General features: G+C 53.8%; 2 protein-coding genes and 1 long non-coding RNA gene across 11 annotated transcripts in view; 1 reads left to right on the forward strand and 2 right to left on the reverse strand.

Annotated features, from left to right (window-relative positions):
* FBRS (fibrosin) lies at positions 1 to 11,626 on the reverse strand. 2 transcript variants are annotated; one of them, XM_070568031.1, is made up of 18 exons: positions 11,027 to 11,626; positions 10,556 to 10,735; positions 9,766 to 9,801; positions 9,615 to 9,644; positions 8,491 to 8,539; positions 8,099 to 8,399; positions 6,421 to 6,722; positions 6,010 to 6,215; positions 5,849 to 5,893; positions 5,479 to 5,574; positions 5,171 to 5,239; positions 4,340 to 4,369; positions 3,889 to 3,960; positions 3,461 to 3,581; positions 3,275 to 3,355; positions 2,252 to 2,335; positions 1,910 to 2,117; positions 1 to 1,807 (listed from the first exon to the last, which is right to left on the reverse strand). In XM_070568031.1, exons 1-18 carry the CDS (start codon positions 11,480 to 11,482, stop codon positions 1,219 to 1,221), a joined length of 2,955 nt encoding a protein of 984 aa, XP_070424132.1. In that variant the 5' UTR covers positions 11,483 to 11,626; the 3' UTR covers positions 1 to 1,218. The 2 variants fall into 2 exon arrangements, with proteins under 2 accessions (XP_070424132.1, XP_070424133.1); XM_070568032.1 differs by lacking the exon at positions 5,849 to 5,893.
* Positions 9,718 to 27,161, forward strand: part of LOC139074880 (uncharacterized) — a 25,760-nt gene continuing 8,316 nt past the window's right edge. Inside the window, exon 1 of one of the 2 annotated variants that reach the window (XR_011524761.1) lies at positions 9,718 to 9,824. This is a non-coding gene — a long non-coding RNA (uncharacterized lncRNA). The remainder of the gene's footprint in view (positions 9,825 to 27,161) is intronic. The other variant, XR_011524760.1, reaches the window with a different exon arrangement.
* Positions 13,882 to 19,405, reverse strand: PRR14 (proline rich 14). 7 transcript variants are annotated; one of them, XM_008514308.2, is made up of 12 exons: positions 18,797 to 19,405; positions 17,899 to 17,970; positions 17,606 to 17,774; positions 16,863 to 16,984; positions 16,601 to 16,790; positions 16,277 to 16,320; positions 15,965 to 16,074; positions 15,085 to 15,673; positions 14,879 to 14,948; positions 14,706 to 14,797; positions 14,357 to 14,428; positions 13,882 to 14,266 (listed from the first exon to the last, which is right to left on the reverse strand). In XM_008514308.2, exons 2-12 carry the CDS (start codon positions 17,919 to 17,921, stop codon positions 13,987 to 13,989), a joined length of 1,761 nt encoding a protein of 586 aa, XP_008512530.1. In that variant the 5' UTR covers positions 17,922 to 17,970; positions 18,797 to 19,405; the 3' UTR covers positions 13,882 to 13,986. The 7 variants fall into 7 exon arrangements, with proteins under 7 accessions (XP_008512530.1, XP_070424139.1, XP_070424137.1 ...); XM_070568038.1 differs by having other exon boundaries at positions 13,882 to 14,086; positions 18,864 to 19,370; XM_070568036.1 differs by having other exon boundaries at positions 18,864 to 19,370.

The following is a 27,161-nucleotide window of genomic DNA, read 5'->3' on the forward strand; positions in this document are numbered from 1 at the left end:
CTCATTGTAACACTCATTTTTATATAAATATCCGCAAGTCATGTTACAGAATAAGTCCCACTGGGGAAAAAAGTCAACGTTACGTTTTTGTTAAACAGACCCCTGCCTTCTAGGTTGGGCCCCAGCCTGGGGGCGCCTGCTGCTTTGGGAAGGCTGGGGCTGCTGCCAAGAGGCTGCTGAAGAAGCTGCCTGTGTGGCCCACCCCCGGGCCGACCCCCTTCTTTGGTGTGTGGTACATGGTGACCTTCTCTGGACCCCCCTTAGCCTGGGGCAGGGTTCTGGGGAACAGGGTTCTGGAGAGCAGGGCCCAGGAGTCCTGGGGGCACTTGGAAACGACGTTGGGGGGACTGAGCCACTAAGAGTCGGAGTCTGAAGCTTAAGAGGTTGAGCCTTTTGGGCATGGGGGCACACAGAGGTAACAGGAACAAGCAGGAGGAACCTGGGCTATGAGCCAAGCAGAGCGCATTTGCCCTTCTTTCCAGCCTAGGTACCCAGGTCCCTTCCTCTGCTGGTCTGCCTCCTGCTGGACCCCACATTCCCAGGGATAAGCCCTGGGTTCCTACCTTCCCCCGGTAGTCCCCCCTCCCCACAGAGAGGCCAGAGGCTAGGAACACAGCACCAGTCTGAGGATTTAATTAACCAGAAAGGGGGATTATTGGGAGGGGCACCCCTGTAAAAATGTACAAAAGGTCTGGGGGGCTATGTGGAAAGGGAGATAAATATGTACATGGAACCCCCCTTCCTTTAGCCCCTCCTCCCCCAGCCCTGAGAGGGCATGAGGACTTGGGTGGTAGGTGAAGAGGAGGGGGGCACTTTGGCCTCTGGCTTAGTGAGCCCTTGGAGAGGCAGGCCAAGGGCCTCGGGACTCTCAGAGAGGGCAATGGTGCAACTCAGAAGATCATGAGCCGTGACCTCTGAAATGACCCCCACTCTCATGTACGTATACACGTACGTACACACACACACACACACACACACACACACGCCATGTACACCCCTCTCTCTAGAGGCTTGTGACCTCTGCCCTCCCAGTGACCCTAAGGTCCATCTGATGCTTGATCTGGGGGGTTGGGGCTTCTGCTCCCAGGTTCTAGGACCTCAGAGGTGACTGGTGAGGTCATGACCTTTGCCCTCCAGCCCTGGCATGAAACCTCAGCTCTAGGACCTCATCAAAAGGAAAAGGGGATGGAGCTTTGCCCCTGCCCCTCCCCCCTTCCCTCACCTGTCAGCCCTGGCTGGGCCAGGGGCCCTAGGTGGGGAACTAGGCCTGGGGGCGGGCACAAGCGGAGGTGGTGCCCCCAAAAGGGCTCCTGGTGGGGTCTTGCTGAGAAGGTGAGGGGTTCCCGGGGCCGCAGTAGGTGGCGGAGGAGGAGCCAAGCGGCTGTAGAGCAGGGGATGGGCAGGCTCTAGACCGTAGAGGCGGGCAGCAGCCACAGCCCCTGGTCCAGTCAGCTCCTCACCCGCCTCATAGAAGCGGGGTGGCCTAGCAAGGCGAGGGGGTCCTGCCAACCAGGTGGGCTCCAGAAAGCCAGCACAGCGCTCTGGAGGACTAGGGCCCAGAAACGGTGGTGGCCGGGGCCTCTCAAACAGCAGGTGAAGGCCCTGAGGCCCGGTGGAGGCAGCGGCGGCAGCGGCAGCAGCAGCGGCGGCGGCAGCGGCAGCAGCGGCGGCAGCGGCGGCGGCCTCCTCCTTCCGCTCTTCCTTTACCCGCACCGATTCCTTGGCAGGCCTGGCCCCTTCCTCACCAGCCCGGGCCTTGGGAGTAGCAGGAGAAACTCGGAGCTGGGGCCGTGAGAAGGGGAGGTCCCTGGGGGCAGGTGTGGGAGGAGAGAATGTGGGTACTCCAGAGTCAGAGAGGCTGAGAAGCTAGGCAAAGATGCAGGGGGTCCAGGAGTTGGGGGAAACATACCTGTCTTTCTCCTCCTTGGTGATAGAGGGCTCCCTCCGCTCCACAGGCCGCTCCTTGTCTGAGCCTGGTGTCCGGGAGGCCTCAGGGGGCCGGACCCAGGTAGGAAAGGCCAGAGGACTGCGGTGCAGGCGGCCCCATGGGTCTGGGGGGGAGGCGAAGGCTGGTGGGGCCCCTGGGCTTTCTTTCTGGGCAAAGACGGCGCCGGAGTCTAGACAGAGGGCGAAGTAGACAGTGACGGGAGCCAGGAGTGGGAGGCCCCACTCAGGCATGCTCCCAGCCCCTGCCTGAGCACATCAGCCCACTGCCACAGCCCATCACCACCCCACCCCGCCCAGCACTCACTGAATGTGGGGCTGCCCAGGCCTCCAAAGGCCCCGTTGGAGAGGGCAGCCAAGGAGGCGAAGCTTGTGGGACGCCCAAAGGGATCTGTGGGACAAAAGGGGGATGGTCAGAGCATTGGGCAGCTAGCTCTGAGCAGGCACTAAGAACCGGTAGGGAAGAAGCAGATCAGCAAGCAGGCCCCAGAGCCCTCGGCCACTTGGCTTTAACAACCAGGTGCTGAGCGCTTTCTTGGGCCAGGCAAGGCACTGAGCTTTGACATGCATTGTGTTGTTTAACCTCACAACAAGCCCCATGAGGCAGACAAGATCATTCCCACTTAAAGATGATGAAACAGGCTCAGAGAAGTGAAGTGACTTGCCGACGACACTCCAACCCAGGGCGTCTCTGACTGCAGAGGTCAAGCTTGTATCCCACTCGCCCTCATCAGCCACCTGGACCAGCTCGACAGCAAGCCACTTGCCTGAAGGCCTCTGCTGGCTTCCTCCCATCTGACATGCAGGGCCCTTCCCAGCCTGACCCTAACTTCATGCATCTGTCATGTAGCCGGTCAGAACAACTAACCTATTCCACCATGGGAACCTCACAATTTGCTCTTTCAGGAACGCCTTTCCCTAGGCTATTAGGTTCAATTCCTCCTTGTCCACCCACACCCAGGATAAATCTCCCCAAGAAGCCTGCTGAGATCACTAGGAGCCAGTGATCATACTCTCCCCTGGGCCTGCGCAGCCTTCTTCCACCCTCCTCTCCCAGGTGGCACACTACCCCCAACCACTGGCTACTTCAGAGACAGTGTCTGAGCTGACAGAGATTGACAATCACTCTGCCATTCCCTATCCCATTTTATAGATGATGAGATCAAGGCTCAGATGGGGTAGAGTAACTTGTCCAAGGTCACAAAGCAAGTGGAACCAGGTCTACCCCCCCATTCCAGCTGCCTCTCAGGTCTAATTTTCATTCCCAGCTTGAGAACTCCTGGAAGTCAGGGACAAGGCCTAGGTTGCCCAACATGCCCTTGGCTCTTACCAATGTGGGTGCTGGGGCTCAGAAAGGGTCCGTGGGCCCCGGGAGCTGCCGTGAAAGGGTTGGCTGCAGCATGGACGGCACCTGGGGCAGAGAGGTGGGAGATTCTGATGAGGCTGAGTGGGCGCAAGGTGGGCCTCGGGCTCTAGACAGGGAACCTCAGGCCCCGAGAAGGCTGGCCAGACTCACCAGTCGCAGTGAAGAGGGAGGCGGCCGGGTGGGAGAGCTCCTGCCCAGGGGGCAGGGCCCCATAGGGCCCAGGAAGGCAGGGCAGGAGGTCGCTCCGAAAGTCAAGCTTGTGGGAGTCACCCTGCGTGGGACAGGGAGAAGGGCAGTGAGTGAGGAGCCAGGTGTGGTCCCGCTCTTGCTCTTCCACCCCTAGGCCCCTTCCAAGGGCTGCCTGGTGCCAATACGGGGCTTGGGTGCCTAGCCTCTGCCTCTCTCAGAGCATTCTCTGACCATCCCCCTAGTTAGTCAGAGAACCTAGTGCTAATTGTGGAATTGCTCAGGCAGTGACAAGGGACAGGAGGGGATGATTCTGGCCAAGATTCTGCCAAGCTCTGCAGAAGCCCAGAGCTTAGGCAGGCCCGCTCTCCCCAGCCCTCCAGCCCCAGTACCTTCATCTTTTCCTGGTGTCTCAGGATCATGTAAGCCACGCGCACGTGCATGGCACACCACTTCCCTGGTTTCTGCCGCCCCAGAAGGATGACCAAAGGGAAAGGGAAGGAAAGAACGTTCACTCATCACCCACTCCAGGCCTGGCCCTGGGCCCAGCCTTGCCACACAACATCCCCATTCATCATCCCTACAACTGAGGGATGACCAGGTTCACTTCACAGGCTAGGAAACTGAGGCTCAGAGAGATAAAACTGTCTTGCCCAAGGTCCCATGGCCAGTTACATCTGAACCCAGACCTGTCCTTGCAAGCCTTTCACTTTCTGCTCTTCCACATCTGGCTGCCTCCATGTCTTGGGCTTCTCACTCATTCCCAAGCAAGTCCCCCCCTCAGCCAAACACCCTGGCACCAGCCCCCAGCCTCATGCAGCCTGAGGGCCTCACCAAACTCACCCTCAAAGGTGGCCGGAAATGGTCGGGGATCTGGGGAGGGCAAAGCAGAGATTGGCGGCAATTCAGACCTGTTTACTGACCTGGGACGTCATCTCCACAGTCCCCAATCCCCCCTCAAACACCTCCCTGAGACCTTGTGTCGCTTCCTCAAAGCTTTCCTGCTTGTGTCAAGACTCTTTTCCCCATCTCTCCCACTGTGGGCAACTCCCCTCCAGCACCAAGTTTCTGAACTGGTGCCCCAAGGAGGTGCCTTGCTTGGAAGGCTGGGAGTGGATTAATGGGCAGGAGGACGCGTTTCTCAACCAGAAAAATTATTCTACTGACAGCTTTATATAACAAGGGTCTGCTAAAGATTTCCTTAGAAAAAAGCTTCTACTACTGCTAAAAGAGGTTGGGAAACCTCTGGTCTAGTCTATCCTTTAGGAAACACATCCTGTGCTTTTCACAACGTTCCCAGTGCCCTGGGCTCTAACGCTGCTCCCCCATGCCACTTCACAAAGGGGCAGCTTATCTTTTCATTGTTTCAGGGATAGGACTTCCTGCTATGATGTCATTTGGCAAAAAAAAAAAAACGTTCTGTCACTTAAAATATTTGAAAACCCCTACAAAAACCACTGTCCTAGTAATCTTGTTTCTGGGGCAACTTCATGAAATTCCTATTTCTCATGCCTGGGAAATCCTGTCATTTACAGAAATTCCCTCTCGTCAGATTCTCAGGGACACCATGATCATATATAAAAGGGAGTGATCAGTGGTTCTCTCTCACATCAACCCTGCTCTCCCTCAACAGATCTTCCAGTTCCCCTAGGACCTGCCCTGGCCCCCCCTCACCTGTGTCCCCTTTTGGGGAAGCCCGCTCGGCACTGGCCCCAGTCGTGGTGGCAGCTCGGGGTTCGTGCTCTGGTAAAGGGGAGTGGAGGGATCAGTCAGGAGAGCTGGCACCAGGCATAAAAGGGGTCTAAAACCAAGCTGGGGCTGGGAGAGGGAGGGAGTATGGCTTTGGAGAAACCTGGGTCCACAGGGGAGGGCAGGAAGATGCGTATTGTTTTGGGGAAAGGAAGAAGGTATGCGAATCCGAGGGCATCTGGGTTTGTAAGGAGTGGGAGGCAGTACTGGTAGTGTCTGGATTGGGAGCTCACCTTGGGCTGGAAGGCCCCCTGCAGGGAGCCAAAGGAGACAGCCGGCGGGAGGCCCGGAGGTAGGCCGGGCACTGCGGGAGGGAAGGCCGTGTACGGCTGTGGAGAGAAGGGGGCTAGTCCAAGCTAGGGGTGGAGGTGCAGCCCATCTGGTCTGCCCATCAGTCCTCTGGCCTCCACCCTAACCCCCCTCCCCCAGAGAGTTCTCTCAGGCTCAAGGCTCTTGCTTTTGAAGCTGAAGACTGGACCCCAACAGTAAAGGCCACAAGCATCAATGTATCCATGCCCACAGACCAAACACACACACACACACACACACGTACATACATACATACATACATATACACACACACACACACACACACACACTCACATTATGCCGGAAAAGGCCTTCCATCTTTCCTGGATATTTCTCAAACTAGAGAAGAGAAGGGAAGAGTAAACTGCCAGCCAGGGACAGAGGGCTTTCCCCTGGAACCCATACCCTCCCCCCAGGTCTCTGAGCCCTCATCACCAGCCCAATGAGGAGCTCACCATGTGGGGGCCGTGGGGTGGCAGCAGGCCCGGGGGATAAGGGGTGAAGTGCTGGTGGGTGTGCTGGTGGGTGTGCTGATGCTGGTGGTTGTGCTGGTGGAACTGGAAGGCCAGGGGCCGGGCTGAGCCCCCTGCCCCCACCACCTCGGGGCCACCCTGGGCATTCAGGTAGCGAGAGTTCAGGTCCTGGCCGATCAGGTCCTGCTCTGTGGGAGGGGAGGGGGAGAAGGCTTTAATATCTGTTGCCACCATGCCAGACTCCTTGGGCCCGGGTGACTGGCCTTCCCTTCTGGCCTTGAGCCACTCCCTCCTCAAGCCCTGCTGTCTGCTAAGGTCCAGATGCCCCAAAGCCAAGGGGGCCCAAGCCCAGGGCCATGGCCCCCCACCCCCCGGCCAGGACCCCAAACTCACCAGAGAGGGCGTTAGCAGCTGAGGCCCCAGGGTGCCCTGGCACCTGCAGCAGGGGTGGGGGTGGGGGCAGAGTGGGGCCAGGGGAGAACAAGGAGGGATGGTGGGGTGGTGGGGGGGGCCGCAGCCCAGGGTGGGGGAAGCTGTGGGTGGACAAAGGCAGGGGCAGTGAGGGCGTTGGGGGCCGGTGGGTGAGCTGCGCGGACGAGGAGGAGGCAGATGAAGAGGAAGAGGACGAAGAGGATGATGAGGGGGGAGGCTGAGCCACGGGAGGGGCCGGGGCCTTGGGGGGCGGCCGTGAAGAGCTGGGGAGAGAAGTGGGGAGATGAGTGAGGGGTTGGGAGGTGCCAGCTCTGACAGGAGGGGGTCAGAAGCCTGGGCGATACCTTGACCCTGGTTCTCCAACATGGAAGGTGGTAGAACCCGGCCGCCAGGACCCCCACCCCCACCCAGGGAACCCATCCTCAAACTGAGGTACCCCCCACGCCCAACAACCCCCTTTTTCCCTCTCTAGGTCTCTTCTTCCACAAAGCTGCCTCTAACACCTCTGGCCACATGACTTTCTTTTTTCTGTCTCAACCACAGCACAAAACATATCATTCACTTTGACGCTGAACTACAATAGGCCACCTGGGTTCCCATCCTAAGACTGTGGAAGCAGCACCACACTGGCCTGGCCTAAAAGTCAGGAGACCAGAATTCTAGGCCCATCTTGCCATTAACACCCTGGGTGACCTTGAGCAAGTCACTGCCCCTCTCTGAGCCTTAGTTTTCTCAATAATAAGAAAAAGAATGATAATGACGAGAACAATAATGAAAGATAACATCAATTATAATAGTATCAATAACTCTTACCCTTTAGCAAGCACTTACTGTAGGCCAAGTGCTGTCACCTGCTTTATATGCTAATCCAAGTCTCCAACATTTCACACCACCTTCCCAATTGCTGCTGCATCCATGGAACCACCTGTACCATTTACTTCTTTAACTTAACTCAGTTCCTTTCTTTTTTATTTAGCCTCACCCAAGCAATAACATGTGAAATCAAGGTGTTGAGGTACTAGTCATGTTTTTCTAAAGCATGTAAAAGCTGACAAAAATTTACTCATATAACACCTGAAATTATCTCACACGCCACTAACAATGAGCATACACACTTTGGGAAACACTGCATTAACTCACAATTATTCCTCACAACAGCTTTAGGATGAAGGTACTATTATTATTTCATTTTACAGAAAGAGGAAATTGAGGCTCAGAGAGGTTAAGTGGCTTGTCAAAAATCACACAGCCACTAAGTGGCAGAATAAGAATTTGAATCCAGGTCTGACTGACACCAAAGTCAGCACTCTTAATCATCATGCCAGCATTTCCCAAAGTATGTTCTGAAGAACACTAATCCTAGCAGATGTGCTTTACGAAAAGATCTCACCAGCAAATAAAATTGGAAAAAGGCACAAACTGGATTCCCCTGGATGTGAATGTATAAAGGGTTCTGATAAGTCCTGTAACAATCTCTTTAAATTTGTTTCACCCAGTGTCTCTCAAACTTTTCAGCCTCAGAATGCTTTTTCAAGTCACATCCCACAGGCACCATCCCATGTCCCAGCCGCAGAATGCAGGGGTTGGCGCCAAAACAACCAGGCCCTTCCAGACCAGACCAAACCCCTGGACCACTCACCTGCCAGTGCTGAGGTCCAGGCTGCTGCCATAGGGAGAAGTGCGGAGGCCAAAGGGCGAGACCCGAAGCTGCAGCTGGGGCTGGGGTGGGGGTGGCAGACTGGGGGCGGCCGGCAGGGGTGCAGGGGGTGAGACAGAAGGCCGAGGGGCCGGTGGAGGTGGTGGTTCCTTCGGGGGGAAAGGCACTAGCAGCGGGTCGGGCCCTGGGGGCTGTTCCTGGCTCCGCTCCAGACCCGACACTTTAGGGACTACGGAGAGTTTTGCTTCACAGTTCCCATTGAAGGCGCCGTGGGGGCCCGAGGCTGTGAGGGCAGAAGGGCATACATATTCAGTTGAGGCCCATGCTCACCCAATTTCCCTCCCTTGTCTCCAGCCCCAGCTCTTGGGACCAACCTTTGCTGGTTGAGACAGTAAAGGACGGGTCGAGGTCATCATCGGAGACCTGGGGAAGAAGGGTAGGGACAGGATCAGGTTCTGGTCAGGCCAGGCTGTCACCCAGGAAGGCCAACAGCCTCTGGAGCCTGCTAGGAACTGGCAGCGGTGCTAAATCTATTCCATCAGCTTAGCTGAAATCCATCAAAGACTGTGGGCTCCAGGGGGTCTATGCTTGGGGAAAAGGGTAGAGCAGCAGAGCCTGAGAATCTGATAGGCCAGGAGGGCTGAATCGAGGCAGCACTGAAGTAGCAAATAAGCAGGCAAACCAAAGCAAAAACATCAGCGGTCACTAACTGCTGGCCCATACGCCTACCTGGCTTACAGATTTGTTTGGTCCACAAGTGTTAGCAAAAAATTTTAAACTAATCGCTGATATTTAGAAATCCAGAGATTTCTCACACAAACTGAGACTTGCAGGTTCTCTTGAGAAGGGGCCCCTATTCTTACGTGGCAAAAACTAGCTAGAACTGGATAGTGGCCGCCCCCTTTAGATGGACAAGAACTCTCTGGTTCACCACAGGCCCTGTACAGCCAACTTTTTAAACTAAAACAAGACACAAATCAGGGAGTGCAAATTTAGTTGGTTACAAAGGTAGAGCATCAACTGCCAGGTCACGTTATTTCAAAACAAGCAAATCAGCCTAACAATAAACCGAAACACACCTTTATAGGATATGTTCTTACGCTGACTACAATGGTTTACTGTCCTCACTGCCATGACCCATGGTCTCTGTTCAGACTCTAATCTTTAGAGCAGACTAATAGCTAGCAGGAAGGACCAGCTCAGTTCCACAGCCACCCTGGATTTCTGTGGAGAACCAGTGGTATCTTCAACGGCTTTGGAAAGGATGGCACACCAAGGCAGGGCCTTTCATTCTTTGGTCAACTGGCTCTAGCCACCAAAGAACAGAAATCATTTACCTCTCAATCCCCATCTTCCTCCCAAAAATCTAATCCTGGCTCAACCTAACCCATGTCCCTGACTCAAGGGGAGGCTCTGTCTGCTGCTCACAGGGCACCTTTAAGCTGCAGTTCACTTTACAAGCTGGCAATGTTGCCCACCCAGGTCTAGCCCCACTCACCCTCTCGTCCAGATCACTTTCTGCATCACACTGGGGAGAAGGAAAGACAGAGGTGTCACAAAAGGGAAGAAGAGTTGGGGCCCAAGGTCAAGAGGGGACTTTCAGAAAGGGAGTGAGAGGGGAGGGGCCAGTACAGGTGGAGAGCACTTACTATGTATCCAGCTTCCAGAGAATGACGGGAGGAGGCCTGAGAAAGACCAGAGTCCAGAGGTAAGGGAGGCTGACTGGTGAAGCCTTTGGATAAAGTCTAAACTCCCCAGCAAGGCACTCAGGGCTCCTCATGGCCTACTCTCAATCTCTTTCTAGCTACTTCTCCTGCTACTGCCCACTCGTTCCCACTGCTCTGGTCATTTTTCAAATATACCAGATTCTCACATCTCTGTGCTTTCGCCCAAAACAACTTTGCCCAGTTTCTTAACAAACTTATGACTATCCTTCAAGGCCTGACTAAGACATCCTAGGGGGCTTTCCCTAACCACAACCCTCCTCCCATCCCCCAGGCAGAATGAGTGGCTTCCTCATGTGGGTTTCTACAGTATCTCTCCCAGACCTCTGCCCTCTGTAGCTTCTTAGGTTCTGGTCTAGGTATTTGCTCACAGACTGTTTCTTTCCTGTTGGACTGCCACTGCCTCGAGGGGGATGGCAGAGACCACGTCTAATTCGTTTATGATTCAACTATGTCTCTTTGATATATCTCTAAATTATCAACATGTCTGAAGTATACTAAGTGTCAGCCAAAAGTAGGCAAGTCTAACTGTGGACATGTCTTTGTGAGACCTGAAATTGGGAGTGGGAGCTCAAATTTGCTTTGCCTTCCTCTTTGCCCTTAGAGACTGGGATCGTTGTTTGTGAGGGACAGGGGCATTGTTGATGGAAGATGGGTCTATGTAAAGGCCATTTTGCTCAGAGTTTTAAAGGACAGAAACCTGGAACAAGCTCACCTCTTTCCTTCTCCGTTTGTTGGGCCATTTTCGGGCTCGATCCCCAGAGGGCCGGCCAGGCTCCCGATCAGAGCTATCCCCTGGCTCCCCAGTGGCCCCACTGGAGCCCCCCCTTTTCCGCTTCCCAGAATGCTTCAGCCGATGTTCCAGTCGCTCTGGGGGCTGAAGAGACGCATCCTTCTGTGGAGGAGGAGGTGGGACTAAAGTGGACGGAGAGAGAAAAGCTCCCGACCTCTCTAGGGGTGACCAGGCTACAAAAGTGGCTCTCAGGCTCGGTAACCTGGTTGGTCCCCGGAGACTAGCTCTACCTCCTCCCACCCCAGGGTGGGGCAGAGGCCTGGCCAGAGGAGCCGGTTGCTCTGGTTTGGGGTGCCAGCATTCCCCCCACAACTCCACCCACTCCAGGCACCCCGTAACCTTCTCACTGCCCCTCTGAAGCCCCCAAAGGTCTCCAGCCCCACTAGGCACCACCTGCAAGGCCTCGAGGCTGGCGAAGCTGGCGATGGCGAAGCCATCGATCAAGTCCTCCTCCTCTTCTTCCTCCTCCTCAGGCTCCTCCTCGGCCTCTCCGTCGTCTGCGCCCCCCTCCTCTTCCTCCTCCTCTTCCTCCCCGCGGCTGCCCGACCCGGCAGGCCGCTTCCGAGCTCGGGGTCGCGGGGGCCGAGGCCTGGGACGCGGCCGCCGCCGTCTCGGGCCTCCGGGCCGCTCTCCAGACGAAGCTGACGACCAGGGCCTGGCGGGCGGCGGCGGCGAGGACGAGGACGAAGAGCCGCGCGGGGCGGCCAACAAGGCCCGGGGCGCGTCGCCGCCGGGGCCTCGGCGGCGCCGCTGCTCCCGGTCTCGGTCTCGCCGCGAGCAGCGCCGCCGCCGCCGCTCCCCCTCAGCGGCCCAGCCCGGGCCCGGAGCCGCGGCCGCTGTCGTCTCCATGGCGACCGCCCTCAGCGCCGCATCCGGAGGCGGCGGGGCCCGAAGCGGCCTGTCCACAGGCCCGGGGTCACAGGCGCGGCGCTGGCGGCTGCACAGGGACGAGAGGGCCACGACTTCCCTTTTAAAGCAGGATCTGATGGCCCCGAGCTTGCCCCAAGGCCAAGGACCAGGGAGCCGGCGCCGCCCCCGGGGCGACAAGCCCCAGGGCCCCCCTGTGGGGCCGGCGGGGCCGAGACGGCGAAAACGGGGCGGCCGTCCCTTTAAGGCGAGGCCTCAAGTTGTCCAGCCCCTAGCCCCTTTAAGACGACCCGATGGTATCCGGCTGGCCTACTGCGGTGGCCGCCCCCTGCCAGGGGTCGAGACAAGTCTCCCCGAGGAAGAGGAAGGGCCACCCCTTTAAAAGCGGCCGAAAGCTCGCCCCGAAACGCAGACCTCCCCTTTAAAAATGTCTCAAATCCTCCGGCTAAAAGAGGCCACCCCTTTAAGGAGTCCAGGGTCCTCCAAACAGCAGGCCGCCCCTTTAAGAAATCGGGCGTTAGTTTCTAGTTCTCCACAAGCGGCCACTTCCCCTTTAAGCTGAATTTAAAGGACTTCTTGCGTAGGAGAGAAGACGCGAGAATCTCCACTCGCTCCAATTCTCCCAACAGCACAGTTTCCAATTTGTCAGCGTCTAGTTCGGCGGCTTCCCCTTTAAGGCTGGCGTTGTAGTCGGCCGAGTTCAATGACCACCCCTTTAAGGAGATTTAAAGGGGACTCCTCCAGACCCAGCTCTTCCAGCCTCCGCCTCCGGTCGCCATGAAAGGCGCGAGGGGGCGGGCGGGGCCGCGGGGCCAGCCCTCCGAAGCCCCGGATGTGAGGCAACGGTGACGGGTAGAGCTTCTCTGTCTGCCGACATAAAAGTCTCTACCTCCTTTCCTCCGTCTCTGTCTGACTTGCACCTTAAAAGATCCGGAACGGCCGTTGGGCAGCGGGGTAGCACCAGCGCACCCTCCTGTAGTCTCCTCGAGTCTAGGGCCTCCTCTCCGCTAGGACTTCCCTGCCCCTCCTCCCTCTTCCTCCTCAGCCTACGCCTCCTTCCTCTCTCTGCCTCCTCCCACTCTCCGCCCCCGTCCCCTCACCCATCCACAGGCTTAGTCGTTGATAGGTTGAGAAGTGTACGTCAAGACGAAGGGCGGAGTCAAACTCGAGGGAGTGGGCAATATGTAACCGCCCTCAAAGCTTGGATTGGATATGTGTCAGATTAGCTCCGCCCTCCATCGAGTCTTGTAACTCGACTGGTTAGAAGTAGGTGCTTGGGGCGGTCCTCCAGGTGGCCCCGCCTCTTCCTGCTCTTCGTTCATTGGCCCACCTCCTGACGGCGTCAAGGCGAGGAGTCGGGATGCGGTGCGCGGGTCGTAGGGGACGGTTGGCCGCTGGGCGGCGCGCGGCCACGCAAGGTGCTTGTCGACAGCCTGTTACTCCTCTTTTCCGCCGCCCAGGCCGCCTCGCTCCTCGCGCACGCGCGTGGTGATATCACCGCCCGGCTAGCAGCTCAGCAGGTTCCGCCGCGGCGCGGGGTGGCCCGAGCACGCGGTGTGCTTTGCGAACGCCAGAAGCACGGAGAGGAAACCGCGTCCCGTTATCGCTCGGTTCAGTGGGACAGTGCTGACCTGTGGTCTACGCGTGCTAACAAGAAAAAACACCTAGCACTGTGTACCCAGCACTTTCTCACATATTAATTTATTTGGCAATAAGAATTCTTTTAGCCCTATTTTACAGAGGGGGAGGGGAATTGATGCTCTAACATTTAGTTTCCTAACCAGGATTTGGACTCAAGAAGCCTAGCTACGGAGTCTGTGCTCTTGGCAACTGCTCTGTTCTGCCTCTGAGTTATAACTTCTGGCCTCTGGTTGCCTCGGTTACCCTTTTAATGTGGACATTGCACTGACACACTCAACTTGCTTTCTTACGGATAAAATTCCTTCTCATAGGGCTCTCTGCACATCAAGTACCTGTGACTGGTTGTTGTAGGTGCTCAATTACAGCTGATTACTCTTAGCTCTTGAAACCAACAAGTGGGTCCTGGCCTGCATGTTAGGAGGAATTCAGGGCCATCTGGATCAAGGCCTTAGTCCACTCTGGGACTTTCAGGCACCTCCTTGATATAAGTGAATTGAGAGAACCCTGACCAGGGTCCAGGGTTACAGTATCTTCTGGAACAGATTCAGAAGTATCCTGCCACACAGGAAAATTCTCAAATCAAGAGAGTATTTCCAGTGACCATTCCCCCACCCATTCCCTGTATCCAATCCTCATCGCCTTCCCTGGCACTTCCATTTCCCAGTCTTTAGGGGCCAAAGTAGAAACATCAGCCAGTACTGCCAATCAATCTCAAACTCAACTAGAGACATACAAAAGAATCAGAAACATATCGAAAACTTTACTAGAAATATAAAGAAAAAATATAACTGCCTCAGAGCCTCCCCCGCCTCCAGGATGGATGAACAGACAAACAGATGGAACTCCTAGGTCCGATGGGGCTGCTCTCTATCCACTTCCTCCTCCTCCAGGAGCAAGGCATCCAGCTCCTCCAGCCGCTGCTGTAGCAGGGGTCCTACATCTGGGCTGGGGACCAGATTGGGAGTAAGGGTCCTGCCAGCTGCAGCCCGGACCCCGCGAGATGGCCGCCGGGATCGAGGAAGGCTGCTGTCCCGAAATTCTACAGCCCGCCGGAGCTTCCTTGAGCTGGTGAAAATCAGAGTCCCGTTGCGCTCCCGGGGTTCCTCGAAGATGGTCTCAAAGGTCCTGGACCAGGCAGGGAGGGGTGCTGGTTACCAGCATGCCCCCTGGTTCCAGCCGTCCCTCTAGCACCCCCAAGCCTTCAAAGTTTCTCACCTCCTGGTTGTAGGTGACTGGTAATTCTTGTTGGTGTAAATTTCTTCCAAGCTGAACTCCTTCTTGTTCAACCTGCAGGCAAAGAGCAGAACCCACTGAGAAACCTGGGGCCAGTGGGGCCTGGAGAAGAGATAAGCAAGGCCTCATCTTTATTTCAGTTTCTGAGACATGCCAGGAGCCAGGAGTGCTGCCTGAGGCAGACAGATAGTTCTAAGCGCAAACCATGTCCACTCTAAATTGACTCCTCCAAGCTGGATTTTAGTCCCTAAGATGAGACAAAGCCACACTTCAGGGATCTGAGCCTATACCTGTTTGGCCAGGGCAGCTCCGTGCACAATGAGCCTCTCACCTGATTGGTCGAGGCAGCCCCATTGGGGTAAGGTTTAGTTGAGAACGGGCTGGTGTCCTGCGTATTCTGAATCGAGAAACTTTTCCCATGGTCTGCAAAAGTGGGCCACCGAGTAAGAGTGCAGCATGGGCTCAGACTCCCACTTTGCTCCTCCCTGCCATCTGTACTCCTACCTTGGTCTCAGGGTCTGAAAGCACCTGGTCCTCTGAGGCCCTTTGCTCCTTCCCTTTGGTTGAGCCCAACCTGCAGAGAAGGCCAAGGCTCAGGGACAAACAACATTCACAGCAAAATCCCCATCTCTTGCCCACTGGACACTAGGGAAGGAGGCTAGGCCCACACTATGGCCAGGGCTTTATGGAGGGTTTATCAAGAGAACTACCTGGGTTCTGCAGGTTCAGAGAAGGAGGAAGTGGATGTGGTGGATGAGCAAGATGTGACGAGGGGAGGAGAGCCTCCCACTCCTCCAAGAGGGAAGACCTCTTTCCGGAGACAAGGCCGAGGGGGTGGCGGGGCTTGGGCCATCTCTCCGCCACCCACAGTGTGCCGCCGGGGCCGTGGCCGGCTTGGGTGGGGTGGAGCAGGGGGCCAGCTGCAGGTATCTGGGCTACGGGGCCCCAGATCAGGGCAGGAGTGGCTTCGGCCCAGAGAGGGCTTAGGGAGAGGTGCTGAGGGATTGTGGTCTTGGGCCCGCCATTGGCGGATAGGGGGCCGGGGACTGACAGACGTAGTGCACTCAGAAGCCCTGGACTGCTCCGCCTCTGAGATGGCAATCTTCAGCTCCAACTTCATGGGGGATGATGGGGGTGGGGGCTGTGGGGCTTTGTTGGGTGTGAGGAAGATGTCAGCAAAGCTCTCCAGCTTGGAGCGGACGGAATGGAAGAGGGGAGCCAAGCCCCAGGGACTGAGGCGGGGGCGTAAAAGGCTGGACGGCGGTGGGGTCGATGGGGGCTCCAGAACAGGATCTGGGGCTGAGGAAATGAGAGGGTCAGGTGGGCATTGCTTAGCTGCAGGTGTCTAAGCCCCACTTCAGTAGCCTCAGCTCCTCCCCCAGACACTAAGCTTTGCCCACAGAGAAATAAGCCCACCCCTAAAAATTAAGCCCTAAATTTAAAAGTCGAACTTTAGGCCTCCAAAGTCTAAACCCCATCTTCTGCCCTGGAAGTTGATTAATCCCCATCCCCACCTCTGCACCTGACACTTCTAAGCTCAGCTAAGATTTTCCAGAGCCCCAAGTCTCATCCCTCTATCTGAGCACTTACCTGGTGGTGGGTTCTCCGCAGGGTCTGCAGGCAGAGAAGATGGCCGGAATGGGGGTTCCAGGTCCCTGGGCAGAGGCACTGGCTGGTGAACCATCATCATGGGCTCAGCTCTGGGGTAAAGGGGCAAAGTAAAGGCTAGGGGAGCTTCCAGGTCAAGGTGCCACCTGAACCAGCAACTCCCCTGTCCCTTAAGGCTTCTGAAGCTGTTACAAGAAACGATTAGACAAGTAAATTCTGATACCCCTAGCTCTGGTTGCCTAGATAATAGTTGTTGCCTGGACATCTTGACAATCCCTTCCCTAGCCCTCTCACCTTCTCACTGGGATGATAAAGTTGGGAGTCTCATCGGTGAAGCCCTGGATATAAAAGAGGATGTTTGTGGGGAGGCAGGGAAGCCCCTTTTGGCCTCCTTAGCTCCCCACATCGCAACTCTCTCAGTCTCCAGATGTTGGCCTGGGTTCACACCGAAGACTTTCATATAGCTCTTTGCTCAGGCAGTGTCTTCCACCTAAAATGCTGTCCTCCTTGCTCTGAGAAAAATCCACCCTCAGGCTCAGCCCTCCTACCCCTGTTTTCTATCCCTACTGGAGTGCCTGTCTCTAGCTGAACCCTGATCCTTACCCAAAGTTCCCATACCTCAGCTGGGGGTTTGGGGTTGGCAATGTCTTCTAGCACCACCACCAGAGTAGGCTGGGGGGCCCGGTCCACCTTTCGTGAAGGGCCCTCCTCTGGGCCAGGGGTTGTCCTTGATCGCCACCTCATGGTGGAAGGGGACTGGTAGATGCGGCTTAAGGGTTCTCTGCATAAGTGCAGTGGCTCCGGAGGCCTAGAGAGGGAATAGGAAGATCAGAGCAGCTCAGCTGTGACCCCAGCTTACCTCCAATCCTGCCATGCTCACCTGGCCTGTGAGGACCACACAGCCTGTTGGGGTGGAGAGGCAGGTGGCTGGGTGCGGACAGAATCCTGAAGGTTGCTGTGGTGCTGTGGGGTGGAGAGCTCCTCTTGGGGAGCCAGGGGTACCTAGGAGAGGAGAAGATATCAACAGCAAGGTGATGGAATGAGGTTGGACTGGACCAGGCCTCCCTGTGCCTAACAGTGCCCTATGCCACAAAGATTGTGGCTAGAATTCACCCCAGATCCTCAAAGAAGAGGTGAGTTGAACTGGATTAGGAGCCAGATAGTACAGTGTCCTGAGCTGCAGGTATGGGACCTGAGTAATCTCACCCAGGCTGTTTGGTGCAATGAAAAGGAGAGGGGTGATCTTGGGTGAGTCACTGCCCTATGTGAGGTCTCAGATTTCTCATCTGTGCAAAGGAGCCAAAGACCTCAACCTGCTTCCCAAGGATTGCCTAGAAGTTGGGCTGGAAAGAAAACAGAAAGGTTTCTCATATTTAAAGAGTTGTAGGGATGTGATTCCAGCCCAACAGGATTGGCAGTGGGGAATAGGCACTGGAGACCCTGCTCAGTTCTAGGTTGAAGTAAGAAAAAGCCAAGCAGAACTGCAGCATTCAGGAGACTGTCTGAGCAATGGATGTGAGAATGAGGTGCCTGGACCTCAGTCATCCTCATTAATGATCTGGTATGACTTTGGTGAGGAGGAGACCTGGGGGAGAAAGGGGCTTCTCAGTTCAGGGGGCTCACCATGCGGGCAGTCATGACATCTTCTAGCACCACAGCCAGGACTCGCCGAGAGGCCTTTTCCAAGGGCGAAGGGGCCCCCAGGGGCTGCAGCCTCGGCCGTTTCGAGCTCCTGGCTCCCCATAATGCTCGAGTCAGGGGTTGGCGGCATAGACGCGGCCGGCCAGGCGGGCTGGAGGATGAGAGAAGCAGAGGACGGTCGCCTGAGTCTGTCGTTGGTTCTGTGGTTTCCCCGGTGCAGCCGCCAGGCTCCCCGTTTCCCCGGCTCAAAACAGGCGGGCGGGGTGCGCTCTCACCTGGAGTCCCCGGGCAAGTCCATGGGGGAAGCGGCGGCTCCGGGGAGTCCCTGGGGGATCCCAGGCTGCAGCCTGGGGTAGGGGGGGAGCGGGGGAGCGGGGAGTGAGGGCCAGCCCCTCCCCTGGGGCTCCGCCCTTCATGGTCCGCCCGCGGCTCCCGGTAGCCCACGGGCCGGAGCCGTGGGGCGCGGAAGGGCGCCCTCGGCTGGCCGCCTGGAGCAGGTGTCTTCCCGCTGCCGCGGCTGCGATCAGCGGATCACTCGCGCCCTGCCTGACACTTGCCGCGAGAACCTGGATTGCAGCGACCCCAGTTCTCTCACGGCCCGAGTCTTCTGGGGCCTTTGTCCCTGCAGATTCTGCCCTGAGATTTCCCGGGATCAGCTGGGATCCCGGTCCTGGAAGGCTCAGTTTCCGTTGGATTCCTCTGCGATCCTCATCCACTCCCAGCTAGTGGCGGAGAACTCCGAAACAATACTCCCACACACCGACGGTTCCCGTCCCCCGCCCCCCCGCCTCCCTCGCCCCCCCGCCGCTCAGATCCCCTAGACTGGATCCCTGCGGAAAGAATCCTACAGCGCGGTTCCTCCAATCAGACGCCGTGCGAGGATACACATCTCCCTTTGAGTTCTAGCTCCGCAAAGCTCAACTCAGACAGGGGCGGCCCGAGCGTGAGGATCGCAAACTCAGTCCGGATCCCCGGGGACCCAGTGTCAAGCAGATACCCCCTTCACTCCAATCCCGGGAGGTCCCGCCCACAGACCCCCTCCCACTGCCCTCCCCCCCGGATCCCCGCCCAGCGCTCTCCCCAGCCCGGGACCAGATGGTTCAAATGTTTCCTTCCCTCCCTCCTCCCGCCCTCTCTCCAGCCGCTCGGTGCCCTCCCCCGCGCGCCGCTCACCGCCGCCTCCCGCGGATCCCGGGTCTTCGGCGGCTCCCACCTCCAGTTCCTTTAAAACCAGCCTTACCCAGCACTGCCCAACTGCTGAGGGCCTTCTTCTCCGAGCCTTCGGGCACCGCCCAATCGCCGGTCCCCGTCTTCCGGGGTGGTGAGAAACTAAGTGAAGCCGCCTGGCAGCCATCATCCCTAGGGGCAAGAAGCCAAATTGAAGAGCGCCGCCATTATAGTTGAGGGCGCGTCATGTTGTCTTCGATGGACTGAAGTGGACCGGATGGCGTCATCTTCTGAAGGCCTGTTAGTGGCCAAAGACTATACCAAGTTTCTTGAGATTAAGGCAACTGTGGGGAAGTTAGAGTGCCGCCACGTTTTTTAAGGGCATCTTCCGGTTCTTCGTTCTTAGGCCAATAAACGTCAACTGAGTGCTAACGATATGTGAAGTTTCCAATTTCCTAGAGAGGCCGCAGTGAGGCCGGTTCCGGTACCATCCTGGGTTCCTCAACCCGGTTCCCACAACGCAGGGAAGAGTTTGGGAAAGAGGGCGGGGGGGCCAGAGTCTAGGGTTGGTGCCGCCTCTGGCTCCGTTGCTCGTGCGGTGTCCTGGAGAGAATGGACTGAGCCAATGTGGCAAGGAGGCGGGGGGCGGGGGGAGGCGGCGTTGAGCTTCACTTCACCGCAGTGTTATGTACCTCTTCCTGAAGGAGTGGGGGTTTCTGCGGCCCGCGCAGAGGGCTCAGTATAGGGACATCATTACAGGAGACCAGTAACCACCTTGGCGTACTTGGTAGGGTCCGCCCGCTTTCCTCTCTGTTCCAGGCTCCCACGAGCCCTCTTTCAAGAGAGGCCTGGCTGATGTGGCGTGTAAATAGTCCTTAGTAGTAAGGGAACAGAGATGGAATTCCGCTGTTTGGAGAGGCTGCATCATGGAACCTTTACAAGGAGGCTGGCTCTTGGTGGGGAGGAAGCGGGCATGTATCGGCTTCTTGCACTGTGAAGGCGCGCACACCGCTTAACCGAAGCCCGTGCCTCCACTAGTTCTCCTTCCCCCAGGAGTCCCTGGTCCAAACCAGTACTTATTTTCTTGACAGAACAGGAGAGCCTGAAGCCTAAGATCCTGGCTATGAGATGAAGGTGCAGAGTGACCTACCCAAATCAGCATAATTCTCTCCTATTGGATTGAATGATAAAAGTAATGACACAGAAGGATGACATGGAAAGAGCAGAATGGGTAGGAGCTGGTGTGGGAACTGAAGACTCCCAGCTCTGTAACCAAGGACTCATCCAGATAGCTCTCCCAGGACTACAGCGATTCTCTGTAACGCGAGGCCTCCTGGGTCCTCTGGAAATCCGTGAGACTTCTGGTGGGAGTAGACAGCAGCTCTTCCAGCCAACGGTGTTCTCTCTCACCCTGGATCAGGGCTCGCTGTATGGTGCCTGAGGATTTTGCTTGGAGCGGGGAGTCGCATGGTAATGTTTCCAACTATGAGTGCTGGGAGATCCTTCTCAACCTTGATGAGCTGAGAGGCCCTCTATAGCCTCTCACTTTCCTGCTTAAACACACAGGTGCTTCCCAGGCCCCCGGGTAAGAAAAGCCTGCAATGGCAGAGCATGCCTGATCTGAGTTTTGATTCTCTATGTCTCCTGAAGAAGTCAACACCAAGGGCAAAGGAAGTAGCCTAAAGAAAGGACCTGGGGCCTGGCCCTGTGGCCGAGTGGTTAAGTTCACGCGCTCACTTCGGCGGCCCGGGGTTTTGTCGGTTTGGATCCTGGGCACCAATGTGGCTCCACTCGTCAGGCCATGCTGAGGCAGCATCCCACATAGCACAACCAGAGGCACTCACAACTAGAATATACAACTCACAACTGGAATATACAAGCTTTGGGGAGAAGAAGAAGGAAGGAAAAAAAAAAGAAAGAAAGGACCTGGGCCTGAGAATCTGGCAGGGAGGGCCCAGCCCCATGATGCTATCTTGGGGCACTGGAGTTCATCAAATTGAAGTCTAAAGTAGACTGTGGTGTCTTGGCTCTCAGCCCAGGCCAGCAATGGCAAGACCTTATGGCCTCATGGGCTCACCTCTGCCCTCTTTGTAACTACCATTGCAACAACTCTTATACTCTGGGGTGTGGCCAGTGTGTGCTGAGCCATTGGAAAGAGGCCCCATGAAGCCTCCAGTGGAGCAGGCGATTGGCACATCTGTGGCATATCAGTGTATCATTCTTCAGAAACTCTGGGCGCCTTTGGACTCTGGGTGTCCCATCTGCTTAACTATTCCTGGCCTCAGTGGTCTCATTTGTAAAATGGGAAAAATAAACCCGGTCATGCCTATCTCACAATAGACTTGGAAGATCAAGATCAAGTGAGAAGGGGCCGGCGCGCTGGCGCAGTGGTTAAGTTTGCACACTCTGCTTCAGCAGCCCGTGGTTCACCAGTTCAGATCCCAGGTTCGGACATGGCACCGCTTGGCAAGCCATGCTGTGGTAGGTGTCCCACATATAAAGTGGAGGAAGATGGGCACAGATGTTAGCTCAGGGCCAGTCTTCCTCAGCAAAAAGAGGAGGATTGGCAGCAGATGTTAGCTCAGGGCTAATCTTCCTGAAAAAAGAAAAAAAAAAAAAAGATCAAGCGAGAAGACACATCTAAATGTGCCTGATAAATAAGTCAAGTCTCAGGCTGCAGGTAAAAAAAACTACCTCTTTCTCTCAGAGTGCTCTGCCCCTTCTAGTCCTCAAGCCGGCTGCTCTGCTCAGTAACTTTCTCAGCAAAAGCCTCTAGCCTGAGCTTCAGATCAGCCAGGGTGGGTTGGGTTGGATTGTGGCTGCAGGGTGTTGAGATGGGTGGCGTGGTCAGTTATAGCCCTTTGCTGAGAACCACCCCTGAGAAATGACAGGAAGCCTTGGGTTTGTGTTGCTACTCTGATTCACATCAACCATTCAGCAGAATTTCCACACCTCCTATATGCTGCGCCCTGGGGATAGACAGGTGCCTGTCCCTGAGAGTTTGGAGTTTATATCCCTGTATACATGATTGCCATTGGCTCTGCTGCTTTCCTCAGCTTCAGTCCTCTCCACTCTGAAGTACTTGGTCCAGCCAAGTGTCAGCACATTCCTGCTCAATTGAATTCCCTCGGTGAGGAGCTTTCAAGACCCACCTCTGGGGGCTCTTCCACTCTGGTCAGCTACTTCAAGTTACTAGAATTTTTACTTATCTGAGAAAGCTGGTCCTGTCCATGGTCTCACTCCTCTTCCCCAGTCTAGAGAGGCATCTGCCATCAGTTCTACCTTGTCTCCTGTTTTTTGTTTTTTTGAGTAGCAGGTGATGATAGGCGGGTGCCCAAGTTTGGAGGAACTGAATAGTAAAGTGACAGGGCTTATGGTGAGGATGTCAGGAGAGAGGAGAAGGTTGGGAGGATTGGAGAGAGAGAGTCAAGAATGGTGAAGGGAGCTGCCTATTAATACCTTAAACAATGGTATGTCACTGTGCCAGTTACCAATTTATTACCAGTGAGCTCCAAATTCATTCTTTTTACCTGCTCTGCAAAAATGAATCTGGACCCTTTAAGTATTTTTTCTTTGCTGGCTGGCATTATATTAAGTTTTGTCAGTAGACAGCTGGTGAGACATTGCAGGAAGAAAGGGTTTTGCTTCCTGGTTCCACGGAGCCCTCTTGGCAGGCTCCTGCAGTGCAAGTGGATTCCCCAGCTCCCAGCTTCTGCAGTGCAGGCGGCTTCTCCAGTGCCCGGTTCTTGCAGTGCATAGTGAGTGGGCAGCGGCACCCAATGGCCAGCAGCTTCCCCTGGTACACCCCTTGGAAAGTTTTGTAGTGGAGTGCCTCTGGTGAGACACCTTCCCATGAACAGTTTTCCCTGGCACCCTAGAGGGAAGATTTCCAGCAAGTTCCACCAGAGCGGCACCCAGCAACTTCTGTTCTCTCTCAAAAAGTTCTGGATCTCGGGCTGGCCCGGTTGTGCAGCGGTTAAGTTCGCACGTTCTTCTTCTCGGCGGCCCACGGTTTGCCAGTTCAGATCCCGAGTGTAGACATGGCACCGCTTGGCAAAAGCCATGCTGTGGTAGGCGTCCCATGTATAAAGTGGAGGAAGATGGGCATGGATGTTAGCTCAGAGCCAGTCTTCCTCAGCAAAAAAAGGAGGATTGGCAGTAGTTAGCTCAGGGCTAATCTTCCAAAAAAAAAAAAAAAGGTTCTGGATCTCATCCCCAGGGAGGCCCAAATAAAGGATCTTTCTTGGGTGCTATACCTCCAGCTGAAGGGTAGTGGCTGCTCCTTATATCTGTTATTCCTGCATTCTTTAGAATTCTCTTTACTTCGTACTATCTGTGGTGGGCAGAATCGTGTCCCCCAAAAAGATATGTTTAAGTCCTAACGCCCCGTTCCTGTGACTGTGACCTTATTTGGAAATACAGTCTTTGCAGATATAATCAGTGAGGTCATTCTGGATTAGGGTGGGCCCTAATCCAGTGATTGATGTCCTTGTAAGAAGAAGGAAATTTGGACACAAACACAGGGACAGAGGAATGCTATGTGAGGACACACAGGAAGAATGCCGCGTGGCAACAGAGGCAGAGATTGGAGGGTGCATCTGCAAACCAAGAATGCCAGAGACTGCCATCAACCACCAGAATCTAGGAAGAGGCAAGGGAGGACTCTCCCCATGGTCTCAGAGGGAACATAGTCCTGCTGATGCCTTGATCTCTGATTTCTGGTCTCCAGAACCATGAGAGAATAGATTTGTGGTGTCGTAAGCCCCTAGTTTGTGGCAATTTGTTATGGCAGCCCTAGGAAACTGTACACAATCCAATCTCTCATTTCCCTAATTCCCTGTAACAGTTGATAATTTTTTATAATAATCTTTTCCTTTTTTTTTTTTTAAAGATTTTATTTTTTTCCTTTTTCTCCCCAACCCCCCCCCCCCCGGTACATAGTTGTATATTCTTCGTTGTGGGTCCTTCTAGTTGTGGCATGTGGGATGCTGCCTCAGCGTGGTCTGATGAGCAGTGCCATGTCTGCGCCCAGGATTCGAACCAACAAAACACTGGGCCGCCTGCAGTGGAGCTCGCGAACTTAACCACTCGGCCACAGGGCCAGCCCCCTAATCTTTTCCTTGTTAAAATTACTATGTGGTTTTTCTCTCCTGATTGGACCCGGACTTATACCATCACCAACAAAAATACTAGTGTTTAGCATTAAATAAAATGGAATATCTGAATTTTGAATGTCCTTGCCGCAGTTACTATGCAGATATTTCAGAAAGTAAGCTGTTTTCGAGAGAAGCTTAAGTCTACACCGCAGACATATTCCTTAAAGGCATTTTGAATGCTCTTATCACTCCTGAGAAAAAATAGAAAATGAGCACAGATGGTACCTGTGAGGACATCTGGCTCAACTGAAGTGGAGGAAGTTGAGCTGGACAGCTGCGTGTTGTCTAAAGGCAATTCCTGGCATCCTATGGTTTCAGGTGGAGGCCAGCTGTAGACAACACTCAGAAAACAAGTTCAGGTAGAGGTTTCTGGAAATGAGTGTGCCTGATGTTACAGGCCGGGAAGGTGGAGGGACAGTGGTACTCAGGACTAGAATGGCAATTCTGGGGCAGGGAGGTCCATGACATACAGACACAAAACTGAGTCACACCGTTATAACCTTTCCTCCAGCGTAAGAGGCCTAGACGAGGGACGGCAAGGGCTGTGGATGGTCAAGAAGGCTCCAAATATGGGCTGAAGTGTCCATTTATTTGTTCAACACATTTGCTGAACTTCAGCCATATGCCACACACAAAAGATACTATGGGGAAGAAGACAGTGAGAATCCTTGTCCTCAGGGAGAGAGACCGCTAAATAGACCAGGGCATAGTGACATACATGCTAAACTCAGCTTATATCCAGGTTCCCAAAAGAGCACATGAGCAGGGTTAGAAGAGCAGAAGACTTCTCGGAGAAAGTGATGAATCATCTGAGAATTCGAGGAAAGGGGGTGGGGAAGGGAGACTGTGCATGGGTCATCACACCTGTGCAGAGGTGCAGGGCAAAACTCAGGAGCTGCAAATAATTGGGTTGTCAGCCTATCAGAAGTAATGCATGCCTTTTAGAATAAATATTTTGAAAGCTCCTTTTACTATGATGAAATAAATGAATAGAGAGATAACCCATCTACATTTCTACTTTAAAAAAAATTCAACATAACCCTTACTATAATTTAAAGGACAAAGTCATTTATTTAAAAATGTGTATCCACTAGTATACATAATTTAGAATAAAAATTACAAATACAAGCAACAATATGAAAGAATTTTAGAAGCAAAAGAAGTCAGACAGAAAAGAGAGATACATATGTCATAGCGTATGATTCCATTTGTATGATGTTCAAAAAGAGGCAAAGCTGATCTATAATGTCAGGATTAGACTAGTGGGTACCCTTGGGAAAGGCAGTGACTGGAAGGTGCGTGAAGGGAGTCTAGGGTGCTAGAAACTTTCGGTTCCTTGAGCTGGGTACTGATTATGGAGTGTGTTCACTTTGTGAAAATTCATTGAGCTTACTCTTAGGATTTGTGCACTTTTCTGTATTATGTTATTCTCTAATTTTTTTTTAAATAATGTATACCTCAATATGTAAATACTTGGGTAGGGCTTTGCGGGAAGATTTAGTGAAGTGGTCATATGCTTGCGCCTACACCTAGGGTTTCTATGAATACAGCAGCCACAAACTCAGATTGGCACGGATGGGTTGTCTTGGTGATTCGAATTCAAGTGTAGCCATCTGCATCATGATTTTCCACAATGGCAAACAATTCTTGGTAAAGTTCCAAACAAAACAAAATACAATCTTCCCTCAATTTATATAGGTGTGTGCCTTTCTGGGACAGTCAGAATTAAAGCTGTACTTTTAAGTTTGTGTTTGCATATAAAATGAATTTAGGTTCTGTACTCAGATAATTACAAACCTGTTTTCACCTACACGAATGTCCACAGGGCATTCTGAAAACAGTGGAGCACAAGGGACAGTTTTTCATTGATCAGGACTGCCTAGTACTGTGTAAGACAGCTGATGTCCCTGGGTCCACTCATTAAATGCCAATAGGTCCTCCGTCACTGTGACCAAAAAAACACTCCCACAAACACACAAAACGCTCCCTATGGGGTAGCACTGCCCCTGTTGAGAAGCACTGGTTTAGACCACAAATTTAGGGCACAAAGTTCAGAAACTTGGGGGGATCCTCAAAGAAACAAGGATTATTTAGGGCTCAGCAAAGGTCAGCTTAGTTGGAGGAAAAGGGTTGTGGGTAAAAAGCGAGGACTGCCAGGCATTGCTTTGCTTGACTCCATAAAGATTTGTTAAATGAATAAGTGAACAACTTATTGAGTGAATGGATGCTGCATGGAATAAGGAACTATTGATGTTTTTTACATTTACTTTTTAATAGATAATTCATTCACATGGTTTTCATTTTAAAAACACTTTTCTATTCATTCCTGGCCTCCTATAGGAAATCATTCTTATTAGATTTTTATCCATCCTCCAGAGTTTCTTTGTGCCAATAAAAGCGAATGTCCATTTCTATTCTTTTTTCCCCTGCCTTATTTATATTCAGGAGGTAGCATACTACACACACTGTTCTGCTCTTAGCTTAATATATCCAGGAGTTCTTTCCTTAGCATTTCCATGTTGTTTTCAACAGCTGCTGAGTTTTCCATTGTGTGAATATCAGCGTTTCTTTAATCACTCTCCTATTGATGAGAATTTAATTGTTTTCTATCTTTCAGTATTATAAACAATGCTTCAGTGACAACCATTACATACGTGTCACTTAGCACATGTGTTTTATAGTAAAGATTTTTAAGGAAGGACAAGACAAAATTAAGACGATGCTTTAGGAGGTTTTAGTAACTCCTGTGCAAGATGGATTTGGGAGTGGGTTTATATGAGAAGCAAGTTATTAAACTAGGCTAGATATAACAGGGAGAGAGGTGTCATGGTTTGACAAATAAGTCCATAGATTCTTTGAATCTTCCCCCCTCAGAGTTGGAGCCTAATTCCCTCCTTTTAAATATGAGCTGGACCTAGTGCCTCAAATCTAATGAATAGAAGAAAGCAGAAGTGGCAGTGTGATTTTGGGGACTAGGTCATAAAAAGAACTCTCTTTACTTTAATTTTTTTTAAAGATTTTATTTTTCCTTTTTCTCCCCAAAGCCCTCCGGTACATAGTTGTGGAATTTTTTTTCTGTTTTTTTAGTCATAGGTCCTTTCTAGTTGTGGCATGTGGGACGCCACCCCAACATGGCCTGATGAGTGGTGCCATGTCCGCGCCCAAGATTCGAACCAGTGAAACCCTGGGCTGCCGAAGCAGAGCACACAAACTTT

This window comes from Equus przewalskii, chromosome 12, assembly GCF_037783145.1.
Source record: "Equus przewalskii isolate Varuska chromosome 12, EquPr2, whole genome shotgun sequence".
Classification (NCBI taxonomy): domain Eukaryota; kingdom Metazoa; phylum Chordata; class Mammalia; order Perissodactyla; family Equidae; genus Equus; species Equus przewalskii.

Excerpts from the sequence above, each read along its gene's own strand:
- PRR14 (XM_008514307.2), bottom strand. The coding sequence starts at position 18,512 with ATGTGTATCCTCGCACGGCGTCTGATTGGAGGAACCGCGCT. Across the intron at positions 15,674-15,964 it reads TGCGGAGAACCCACCACCAG|CCCCAGATCCTGTTCTGGAG; the intron begins GTAAGTGCTCAG and ends TCATTTCCTCAG. Across the intron at positions 14,949-15,084 it reads TCTGAACCTGCAGAACCCAG|GTTGGGCTCAACCAAAGGGA; the intron begins GTAGTTCTCTTG and ends CCTTCTCTGCAG.
- FBRS (XM_070568031.1), bottom strand. The coding sequence starts at position 11,482 with ATGGAGACGACAGCGGCCGCGGCTCCGGGCCCGGGCTGGGCCGCTGAG. Across the intron at positions 5,575-5,848 it reads AAGGCCTTTTCCGGCATAAT|CCGTACACGGCCTTCCCTCC; the intron begins GTGAGTGTGTGT and ends TTCTCTCCACAG. Across the intron at positions 4,370-5,170 it reads TTCCCCAAAAGGGGACACAG|ATCCCCGACCATTTCCGGCC; the intron begins GTGAGGGGGGGC and ends TGCCCTCCCCAG.